General features: G+C 40.8%; 1 protein-coding gene across 5 annotated transcripts in view; it reads left to right on the plus strand.

The window, feature by feature from the left end:
* The window catches only part of LOC145460274 (coadhesin-like), a 31,019-nt gene that overhangs the window by 3,667 nt on the left and 15,060 nt on the right, over positions 1-12,292 (plus strand). The window contains exons 2-14 of one of the 5 annotated variants that reach the window (XM_081445024.1): positions 1,047-1,205; positions 1,855-1,988; positions 3,015-3,171; positions 4,457-4,648; positions 5,137-5,307; positions 6,428-6,598; positions 6,875-7,045; positions 7,882-8,052; positions 8,974-9,144; positions 9,396-9,566; positions 9,867-10,037; positions 10,233-10,403; positions 12,062-12,229. In XM_081445024.1, coding sequence (XP_081301150.1) covers positions 1,047-1,205; positions 1,855-1,988; positions 3,015-3,171; positions 4,457-4,648; positions 5,137-5,307; positions 6,428-6,598; positions 6,875-7,045; positions 7,882-8,052; positions 8,974-9,144; positions 9,396-9,566; positions 9,867-10,037; positions 10,233-10,403; positions 12,062-12,229 — 2,178 coding nt within the window. The other 4 variants (XM_081445026.1, XM_081445025.1, XM_081445027.1 and 1 more) reach the window with 4 other exon arrangements.

Consider the following 12,292-nt stretch of genomic DNA (forward strand, 5'->3'; position numbering starts at 1 on the left):
GAACGTTCAAATTAAGTGTGTCGAGCAGTCCTTTCATGTGGTATTGCTACAAAGGCGTATTTTAATTTTAAGTCCCTGGAACAAATCCAAAAGTTTGACGCATTCAAATGAAAGGTAGTGGACATGACTTTCATTTGGTATTGGCGCATGCTACACCACAAAAGGTGGTTCTTACCTTCAACTGAGTCTGTTATCAAAAACCTCTTGAGCAGCGTTTAAAGCGAATGCTGTTGATTTATACTACAGTTGGAACTCGCTTATTCGAGTTCGGTTATTTGAATTCCCCATTATTTCGAACTCAAAACCATTTCTCTTGGATTTGCCCTTCACTCATTGACTATAGGCTATTTCGAACTCCCGCTATTTCGAACTATTGTTCGTTTCCCCTGAGTGTTCGTAATAGAGGGGCTCAACTGCGTCATCAGTATTACCCGGTATTGCTTATTTTTCTGGATGCTTAAATTTTCGTTTAGGAATGCTCTTTAATTCTAGGAAGGAAGAGTTTTCATTTTTTACTATCATTACATGTACATGGACACGGCTACAACCTTGCTTCTGCAAAATGGCGACAATTCTGATACTCTCGGAAAATACTACGAATTTAGAAAAAGCTCAAATAAAGTAAAAACACTGTGGTAAAAACCCTTGACAAAATTTTTGTGGGTAGGTTACAATAGGAAATTAAAGGAAGAGTTAAGTAGTGTGAGAAAATTCGAGGCCTTTTCCACTATAAACGCAAAATGTTCGACTTTAATTCTGTAAGTTGAATAGTGTTTACTGAAATTAAGCGAATTAACCCAAACCATTAACTGAAACAGTTCAAATCAAGTTAAGATTTTTCAAGTGTATGGAAAGAGGTTCTTCAACTACAAGGGTGGCATATACATATCATTTAAGAACTGACTTTCTCACGTTTTTTCTTCCATGAAGGCTATATATTGAGGTTCCCAATAAAGTGAAGCTTTACGTATATTCCATTAACATCATGTAACATTAACTCTCTTTAATAACGTATGTACTCAAAATCAGTTGTTTTTTTCTTTCAGCACCAAGTTCTGGTTGTAATTCATTAATCGATTCCAACAGCAATGCAAAGTTTACTGCATCTTCGAGTAGCGTGGGGCCTGGATTCCCAGTGCTTGATGGCGATGATGTGTGGTGTGCGGGTTATATCAATGAACACCAATATCTCGAGGTCGATTTAGGTGAGTAACTTTATAGACTTCAAATACCAGTTCATATTGTACGAGAGGTCAGAACAAACAGTGGCGTTTTAAAGCTAGATTGACTTGCTAAAACTCCGGGGTATAGGATGTTGAGACGAGCGAACAATGTATCATTTCAAGGATTCAACCATTGAAAATCTTTCTGCTGTTACCGTACTCAAAATATGTGTAATGTGCGGACTAATATGCTATCTCGTGGCTCGTCTCACAGCTGGATTGAGTTCCTAAGACGTCACTGAAAGCGTTAGGAAAAAGGTAAATTATGTCGAATCAAGGCCCAATACTGTGGAAATTAAAGTGCAGTCTCGACTGGTGGTTAATTCTGCACAGGTAATGTGGAATTACATCGATATAAAGGTAGCCTGTAGTGTAGACTCCCCGATATATACACCGGTGGTGCCTGGACTGTCTGACACACGCTATAAAAAGGCTCCTTGACATATCATAAAGATATATTGTATGACATAAAGATATAATGTCAACTGGAAGAACGAACGAACGAACGAACGAACGAACGAACGAACGAACGAAACGAAACGAACTGAACGAACGAAAAAACGGCGGCGAACGAGCGACCTTGACATGGCAGAGGTATTGTTTTTTGATATTCATTCTGTTTTGTTTGAAGGTGCTGTAATGTTTGTAGACCAAGTCTCTATACAAGGGAAACCAGGCACGACAAAATCAGTTACTCAATTTTACCTAAAGACAAGTACGGATGGTGTCTATTTTTCTTACATCGTTAACGGATCACACCCTGTGGTAAAATAATTACTGCTTGTCAATCTATTACGTATCACACAGATCTAGAGTCAGAGAAACTTTTGAGAAACTGTGGGTCACCTAAAAAAGGGTCATGGTCTTGGTCGAGAGTATCAGCGGAACAGCTTATGAGATTGTTTGAGTTCACGCAAACAATCAACAAATATCGCGCACTGCAATCTTTAGAGGGACGTTAAATATTAAGGTAATTTTAAGTCAGTCATGAGTTAATAATAAAAGAGAAGATAGGGTACCTCTAAGACTGGGAGAAACACAACAGTGAATATGTGAAGTTACGGAAGAAGGCCTTTTGCTAGCAATTTTTCCTCGAACAAAGAATGAAGATTGCCCTTTATTTAAAGGCTTTTCCTCCTTTATCTTCTCTGGACTTGACACGCGTTCCATCGCTCTTTTTTAAAGTGAGCTATTGATTCTACGTCATGCCATGTAGGTAGTATAGCCGGTTTTCAGGTCACACTTTCATATTTCAAAATAAAAATAAAAATTACCGATCCTTCCGAAATTTTAGCTTCCCTAAATGCAAGAACCTCCAAGAACTAGATGTTTTAAGATTGTTCGTTTTGTAATGGAATAAGTTTGAATTTCCAAGCCCTTTGTGTTTCGTGGCATTAAAATGGCCACCAGAGAAGGCTGTCGCGTGGGTCAAAAGATGACTTTCCTTTTCAGTTTTTGCTACTTAGCTGAACAGTCCTTAACTTAGAGGAAAAATTACTTTCGATGTGTCGAAGCTCTAAAGAAATAACTTTTTGTTTTAGTAGTAAGATCTGTTACTTTACGACCGCCACACCGGTGCCCCTCCGAGAGCCACAAACATGGTGTCACCATGCAAAGCTCTGTAAATTTGAATGAAACATTTCTCCATATAACAGGCGTACGATAAACCGCACAGACCTAAATCTTTGTGAGGTTGTTCAGTTACAGGGTTAAAATTATTTTTAATGATGGCATGACAGTGAAGACCAGCAATTGACTACTGATGAAACATTTGTGCGCTTTCCTTTTCAGGCATTTTTTGGCCCTCTCTTCGCTGGTGATGAGGTGGAAACTACGAACATGACCACACCTGTACAAGCTCGATATGTGCTGTTTAATCCACTAGAACCGCTTACTCCTGGTGACAATCATCTTTGCTTGCGAGTGGACATAGCGAGCTGTCAAAATGGTATCTACACATCTTCTACAGCTTTATACCGAGACAAAAATGACAGAAAACCACATGCTGTATTTTATAACTTTGGCACTTTCTCGCTAAAGTTGAGTGGTAGAGTTGATCCTGAGTTAGTTCCAAAGAAAGTTTATAGAATGCAACAAAAATATATTGTTATGAGCAACAGGCCAAGAACGGGACTGTTAGGTATGGGTGTGTCACTGGTCTCCGAGAGACACGTACCGTAGATCAGGGACTGTTCTGCTGCTTTTTGGAAGCATATTCTGGACAAAACACCAAAATCCCAACCTTATTCCAGACTTGATCTTTTCCAGAAATTTACTCGTTCAAAGTTGTCATTATGATTTGTAGTTATGCTTTTCTGCTTATGTAAGGTTCAAATGTTAATTCCCAATCTGGACTAAATTGTTCAGACAACTGATCTTTACCGCATTTCTGACCAAAACTCTTTGGTTTTTACCAACTCGTGGAAAACCTGACTCTTCACAGCGGCTCAAATGAAAATATCTTATTTAGAGGAGGTATTGTGATTTGATTTGAAGGTTAATATCTTACCTTATGTTTTTTTGTTTTGTTTTGTTTTGTTTTGTTTGTTTGTTTGTTTGTTTGTTTGTTTTTTCTCTTTTTAACGAAAGAGAATCCATGATGCCAATTAAATACTTGAGTGGGTATGGCAGAAGATGATAGGCTAATTAAAAACAGGTATCAAAAATACTCTTAAACTAGACGCAAGTAAAAACACAAACCGTGAAAACCTGGGATGAGCCAACAAGGATTACTTTTTCAAATAAAAAAACGATGTCCGTGATGTAGATTGGTTTGCTTTTGGCAATGAGAATTTTAAGTTCCCCACAGCTCATCTTCAACTAAGGTAAGAAAGAAAATCGCTCAACAAGTTTATTTAATTGCGATAAGCATTTAAGCTTTGCAACTTGTGGGGTCGCGTGTCATAAATAAATTAAGCAAATTGAATATATAAATGAACAATAGTTACAGGATAAGGTTTAAGAAGCCTATTTGATTTATTACCAGTTTTCATCTGTCGGTTTTGTTGCTTCATCCACAGTTAGTTTTGTTGTTGTTGTGAGCCCCTTCAAACAAGTCGTGACTTTTTTGACCCAGGTCTTAAACATGACTTGACATTTACGTGACCTAGCCCCAAATCTCCTTTAAGAAAAGACAGCTGCCGTTGCGTAGCCTTTTCTACATGGTGTAACGTAAGCCTAACCCAACCTTTTTGACATGGCCAGTGAGACCTTCCCTCTTCTCTCACCTCTAGCGCCAACTCCAATCGATGGTCAGTGGTCGGCTTGGTCTAGCTGGGGCGCATGCTCCCAACAGTGTTACGGTCAAGGCTCTGGTATTAGAAGTAGACACAGAAATTGCACAAGCCCCGCTCCAGCGTTTGGAGGCCAGCCATGTCAGAATGGACATTCTTCAGAGGACCGGTATTGCCGCAATAACTGTCCTGGTAAGTTCTGGAAATGTAAAATGTTGACCATGGTCAAGATAAGAATTTAAAATAATTATTGTTTTTCGTTTGTTGGTTTTGCTGCTTTGCACTGTCGAGTTTGTTGTTGTTGCTGTTGTTGTCTGTATTTTGTTTGCTGGTGTTGTTGTTGTCATTTTCTTCTTTTTTCTGTTTTTCTTTTTTTCTTTTTTGGTCGTTATATTTGACAGGCGTCTTCGTTAAGGGTATTTCACAGATTTTTTTGCAATTTGCAAAGCTGTATTAACAATTTGCTGCAAATTTTTCAATAATTTTTATTTATTTTTGTCTTTGTGGGGACTCTCACCTCGTTAAGTTTATTTGCATTGATATGTTTTTATTAACACTTATTCCATAGGGATCTTCTATGTTGAGATTATTTGCTCAGACTTGTCATTTTTGCGCAAGCTCGTGATCTCCGTTATTTCTTACACCTGGCTAGATTTCAGGACATTTTTCTTTCCCCGCAGTTCAAGGACAGTGGGGCCATTGGACGACTTGGTCGTCCTGCAGTAAAACATGCGGCAAGGGGACGAAGTCTCGGACACGGGACTGTAACAATCCTGCCCCATACGGCGGTGGGGCAAATTGTGTGGGCACTGCACTGGAGAAAAAGAAATGTGTGAATAGAAAATGCACAAGTAGGTTTTTGTACTAACATCACTTGCAGTGTTAACATAACTTGCTAGTTGACAATACCACGCACACTTACCGTACAGTAACATATAACAGATGAATTCTACTTATAATACTGACATTCTTTACCCTTCTAGTATTACATTTTTCACGTACATTTAAACGCCAAACACAATATCTACTAACAGTTTGATAACTTCTACCACTAGTTAACATTACTATTGCACTTACTTACAATTACATTGTTCACTTCCTTTTAACATTCATATTCAATGAAAACAATTTAATTATAGTAACGAAAGGTAAGAGAGAGGTCTAATTGCACCAAACAAGAGAAAAATGAAAACTCAAAACTTGCTTGATAAGAGCCGTTGCCCTTCTTGCAATTTTTTCAAAGTTCTGTTTGGCTATGGCAGTCACTTACTACACCAGAACTTCGTCCCAGCGGGTTCCTGATTGTGACAGTTAGGGACTAGAAGTTTGTCCTAACTGAAATTTCCTGAATTATCGAATGGCAAAGCTGCTTGCAGGTGAAATCTCCTTCCCTGAGAATCCAGCAGGTTATCTTTCTGCAAGAAGGTTGACAAATAGCTTGTCCTCTCCTGTTATTCGTATGCAGATTATTCAATGTGCTGTCAGGGTTTAACTATGTACACGTTTACACCTTCCACACAAGAAGAAGCAAACGGAGATTTATTCGTTTCAACTTTAGCTTTAGAGATCTTTTATAAAAATATACGTTAACGATGTTCGTTCATGTCGATTATGTGTGTATCAGGACCTGCGCGTGGACAAAAAGCGCGAGCGTATAAAAATAACACTTGTTTAGACGTTTACGTACACGAGCGGACATAGGCTGTGTTTACACTTGGTGTCCGAGCACTGGTGCCTGCGCACTGAAACAAAATAGTGTTGCTTTCAAACAATGGGTACCACAAAGGCCTAAGTACCATTTCCAAATGCGAAGTCTCGACCTTGTACCTGGGTACGGGTACTGTGCCCGAAATCTGGTATTAGTTCTTAGTGCCCAGCGAGAATCGTAGTAGTAGTTAAGCACCGTGCTTTGGTACCAAGTGTGAACGTAAACCATAGCCTCACTAGCGATTCGTTATGTTTAATTAACAGTTGATGGTAACTGGACTCAGTGGTCCAACTGGTCTACGTGCAGTTTGACCTGCGGGGGAGGGATGAGGTCACGTAATCGAACTTGTACTGACCCACCCCCGAGAAATAGTGGCAGAACATGTGTTGGAGAAGGGACTGAGCAGCAGCGATGCAATACTCAAAGCTGTCCAGGTAGGTAAATTCGGGTTATGTATATACTTAGCATTCGATCGCCAAGAACACAACTGAAAAAGAGTCTAAATTCATTAAAAGCACCTAAATACTCTGAATGTTTTTTTCTGTACAATGTAAATTTTTCACATGCAACAGTTATCTGAAAATATGCTTGATTTTTGCCTGAGATCGATATGGTTAGACCCTAGCTAATCATTAAGTCGGCACCTAGCCTCCCACAAAAATGACACTGTGACGAACAGCAAAACAAGATTATCTTTTTCTTTGTTCCAGTGGATGGTGGATGGGCAAACTGGACACCGTGGTCAACATGTAGTGTCACATGCGGACATGGAACACAGTCGAGAACGCGGGAATGCACGAACCCACCGCCTTCCCACGGCGGAGCAAGATGCGCAGGGCGTAACTCAGATGTCAAGGCCTGCAATTTAGGAGCCTGTCCAGGTAATACAGATTGTAATTAGAAGCCTTTTTACTGTCCTAATTTCCCGTGTTATTAAGTCACTGACCTGATATCGCCAGATATTTGTCGAATTTGGGTACGGTATCTAATGGTGTCTTCCAGATACGCTTTTGCAACATATCAAGATTACCGAAGATTTTCGAAGATTGCCGAAGACTTTCGAGGAAGACCCTAAGATGTTTCTATCCTCCAAAACTGGGAATAAAACTCGGCTAGAAAGCCGTCGGTTCCCGGTGATTTACCCGATTCCAATTTTTAGTTGGAACTTCAAGCCCCACATACGAATCATGGCTCCACCAAACTTGCTCTGTAGGCCACAGAACCGTATCAAAAAGTTACGATTGGATATAAATTCAGCAAGATCTTAATATACTGGAATCCTGCGATAACACAAATAGCAATGCGTCTTTAAATGCAACAGACGGTAGACCACCATTATAAATAAAAAACTGCCACACGGCCAAAAGTTGATCGAAGTGACAACTTCCAAACGCGAACCAAAAATACACTGACAGCTAACAAACCACCAAATTTGTATCGGAAGACAGATGAACGTCGAAAATTTTCATGGGAGAAGACAAAATAAAATACTGTTAAAGGAATCTCTGTTGACATATGATGGACTCAGAAAATAGAGGGATTGTTGCCTGCACTCGGCTTGGGTGGACGGTCTTTTAATTGAGTTATATATATCCAGTTCTCATTTATACACCTGGGCGGAGAGAGGCACTGTGAAGTGTCTTTTTTACGGACACAAAACAATGATAATGACACTATGAAGAACAACAAAACAATATTGTCTTTTTCGTTGTTCCAGTGGATGGTGGGTGGACAAACTGGGCTCCGTGGTCATCATGTAGTGCCACATGCGGAGATGGAACACAGTCGAGAACGCGGCAATGTACAAACCCACCGCCGTCCAACAGCGGAACAGGATGTGCGGGCGATAACACAGACAACAAAGCCTGTAATTTAGGAGCCTGTACAGGTAAGACAGATTTTAATCAGAAGCCTTTTCTACTGCCCTTATTTCCCATGATGTTAATTAAGTCACAGACCTGATATCGCCAGTTCCTCCGAGATACGTATAAGAAACATATCAGGCTTGTTTAGTTGTGCGATTTGTGCGGTTTCGTTTCTAGCCTCTTTCAATAGGACGCCGAAGTGTATCAAAAAGGTACGATTACATATAGCATAGAATAGAATAGAATAGAATAGAATAGACTGGAACAGAACAGAATAGAACAGAACAGAATAGAAGAGAATAGAATAGAACAGAACGGATCAGATCAGAACAGAACAGAATAGAATAGAATAGAATAGATTAGAATAGAATAGAATAGAATAGAATAGATAAGAAAAGAATAGAATAGAATAGAATAGGAAAGATAATTTTTAGGAAGACCTTAAATCACGGCAATTTTGCAATAACCCAAATTGACCGCATCGTTTAATGCAACAGCCAGCAGCCGACCATCATCACTGCAAAACGGACAAAACGTGATTTGAAATGGCAGTTTTTAAACTGAAGAAAACAATTAACTGATAACTTCCAAATTACTACATTGAATCGGGCTACTGATAAACGACCAACATATTAACAAAACTACTTTGAATAGAGAAAAATCCATCTATACTTCAGAATGGCTAACGTTAAGATGAATCAGTAAAAAGGCAGATGCCTCTCAGCTTTGCGAGAAAGGTATTTTAATTTAATTCTCCGGTCCTCTTTCATACACCTACAAAAAAACCAGTGCGTTGCTAACAGACACAACATAATGCCGGAGCCCAGCCTTGTGCCTCTTGATACGGATTCCAGCCCGCTAACCATTACATTGTCATTGCACCTCCCTTTATAATGACACCATGAAGAACAACAAAACGGTATTGTCTTTTTTCGTTGTTTCAGTCGATGGTGGGTGGACGAAATGGACTCCGTGGTCATCATGTAGTGTCACATGCGGAGATGGAACACAGTCGAGAACGCGGCAATGTACCAACCCACCGCCGTCCAACAGCGGAGCAGGATGTGCAGGCGATAACTCAGAGAATAAAGCTTGTAATTTAGGAGCCTGTTCAGGTAAGACAGATTATATAATTAGAAGCCTTTTCCACTGTATTTATTTCCCGTGAAATTAATTAAGTCGCTGACCTGATATCGCCAGTACTTCCAAGTCACGCTCTAGAAATATATCAGGCTTGTTTGATCGTGAGATGGTGTGTTCTTTGGCTCCAACTTTACGTCGGCCACCACGTCGGCACCGAGCCTCTCAAAATATTGACCCTGCAATAAACAACAAAACGTTAGTGTCTTTTCGTTGTTTCCGGCAGTGGATGGTGGATGGACAGACTGGACTCCGTGGTCATCGTGTAGTGCCACATGCGGAGATGGGACACAGTCGAGAGCGCGGCAATGTACCAATCCACCGCCTTCCCACAGCGGAGCAGGATGTGCGGGAGACCCCTCAGTGGTCAGATTCTGCAATTTAGGAGCCTGTCCAAGTAAGCGAGATTACAATCAGAGGTATTCTATACATTTCTCGCTATCAAAGACTTCAACTCGCGATGACCTGAGATTTCTATCGGGTTATAGTTCGCTCGAGTAAACTACCACGCATCAAAATCTCGGGCTCATAATCAAATTGTTTTAGTAAAAATCTACTAGTCGTTCAAATTAAACTTTATTTTAGTCCTTTTTAAAGGCGCTTTCAAAGCCCAGAGGCGGCCATCACTTAAACTAAAGTTGTTTTTAGTTTGTGATGCTAACCTTTGTGGTTTGTTTTCTTTGCTCTTCTCTCCCAGTTGATGGCGGTTTCTCTCAATGGACTCCATGGAGAGCATGTAGCAAATCTTGTGGAGGAGGAACATCAGTCAGGACTCGTAAGTGTGATAGTCCGCCTCCGTCCCCTGGTGGCAAACAATGTACTGGCAAGACATTGGAATCTAAAGACTGCAACACCCACGTCTGCCCAGGTGAGGTTTTTTATGGTGACTCGCAACAATTTCTCATAAGTTTCACCGCTTTTGCTTCGATAGTTTAATTAATACTGCCACTCTGTCTGTTGACACTACAGTAATACAGTCAAACAAATGCCCGACCACTGGTTAATGTTAACTGTTTCTTTCTTTTTTTTTTCCCTTCTTCTTCTTCTTTTTGTACTTGTCAAGTGGATGGTAGCTGGTCGAGATGGGCCGACTGGACAGTGTGTGACAAGACTTGCGGGGGTGGCAAACAATCCCGAACTCGTCTTTGTGACAGTCCAGCCCCTTCCAATGGCGGAAAACCATGTCCTGGGTCCAGTACGGAAAACCGTGTATGTAATGACTTCTCCTGTCCAGGTAAAAAAAAAAAAACTTGCTTTTCCTGATTTTATCGCGACAGTCGAATGATTGGAATATCTTAAAATGGCAAGCGAACGATTCCGTCCGCTGAGGGGTCATGCACTTTGTACCACTTCATCAATTTAGGCGTCAATAGATAATCTTGATAAGCAGATAATAGAGCTAGGATAGATCTATCCGCACACCTGTCCGTTTTGGATATCAACCGCATTTGAAGGTAAAAAGTGAAGCCTTGGAGCCGAATGGCTCATAGCTGCCAGAACTTATTCCGGTTTCTTGTAGCATGAAGCGGCTAGGAGTATTTCTACTCCCTTTGGACGGGATGCTAGTCCATCGCAGGTGACTCCCCCGCAATTTGTTAGGTTTCCCCAACAATTCGCCGTTACCCATTTACACTCCAGGGTGGAGAGTGACTCTGTGAGAGTTAATTGTCTTGCCTAAGAACACAACAAAGTGTCCCCGGTCAGGGCTCGAACCCGGACCGCTCGCCCCGGGAACGAGGGCACTAACCATGAGGCCACTGCGCCTCTCACGCATTCTGACGTACCTAACTGAAAAACGCGTGAGCAGTTTTTGGTTCAAAATTGGTGGTAAAATGACCCATTATACCTAAATTCGATCAAGGTTCCATTTCCAGACTTTAAGCATAATCAACAACGAACATCTTACGGCTGGCAGAAACGATATGAAGAGCAAAAGCTAGCAAGAGTAAAAGGGGCGAAAAAAAGGAAAGGAAGAGGGCTAGGGAAAAAAATCGGATCAGGAATACCTAATCCTCAAGAAAATCTTGCTACTCGGTAAGAAATCGCTTTTTCAGCGAAGTTGAGGCAATTTAGGGTCGTGGCAGCTAACACCGATTAAACGGTAAAAAAACAGGGCTTTTGGGGGTAAATTTGCCAATTAAAGGGTTAAGTAGGTTCACAGCGTAAACATTTTTTATGTAACGATTACGTTTGCTCCCATTGACCCCTTGACACAATGCTCGGAAGTGGTCAGTCGGGGCGACACGCGTAAACCGAGCTTGACAATCGGCGCGAAGAAAGTCAGCGATAATAGCGTAACTGCCCCTAAGCACAGAATGTCTTATCGCAATTGTTCCAAAACCATTTCAGAATCCTGGACTCTGATTGCGTACAAACTTTGTGCCGTTGTACTTCTTGCGCTTAATTCTTTGTCTCTGATCGCGCCACTTTCGAGCGTTCTTACACGAAGCTGTTTTTTTAATTCAATCGCTAAATCTGTGTGTCTACAACGGAAGTTGGTCGAGGAAAGAGTCAGATAATGATGACAAAGTGCCCGAGAGGTACATGATAAACCTTAGCCTGACCGCAAAAAAAAAAAAATGTTATAAAAACGAGCCTGCGTTCTAAAACGGAGTTACATTTTTGTCTCTTTCCTTACGATTTCCCAACTCGGTGAGGTTAGTAAACACCAACGGAGGAAAAATAGGCGACAGACGAACTAGCGTAGCTACGATTGGCGAAAATTAACATGGGTTACAGGCAGCAATTTAAAAGACTAACTTACAAAATGGTCTCTCCTTGAACGTCTGGTAGTTGAGACAAGCTAAGAGATTGCAGTTTGAACTTTGTCTCAGCACTATTTTTGTTTTGTTTCTTTGTTTTCTACTTTTAATGATGTTGTTTTCCATGTAGTTGACGGCAAGTGGTCGCAATGGACCACTTTTCCGTGTAGTGTTACTTGTGGGAAAGGAAAACAAAACCGCACACGAACTTGTACCGACCCACCCCCCTCGGGTAGTGGAGATGATTGTGTGGGTGATGACATGGAAACGATAGATTGTAACAAAGAAACTTGTACAAGTATGTTACTCTAATGTTGATTTTGATGTTGATTTTTGCCATAAATAACGTCAATCAGTTAAT

This window comes from Orbicella franksi, chromosome 11 (genome assembly GCF_964199315.1).
Source record: "Orbicella franksi chromosome 11, jaOrbFran1.1, whole genome shotgun sequence".
Lineage (NCBI taxonomy): Eukaryota > Metazoa > Cnidaria > Anthozoa > Scleractinia > Merulinidae > Orbicella > Orbicella franksi.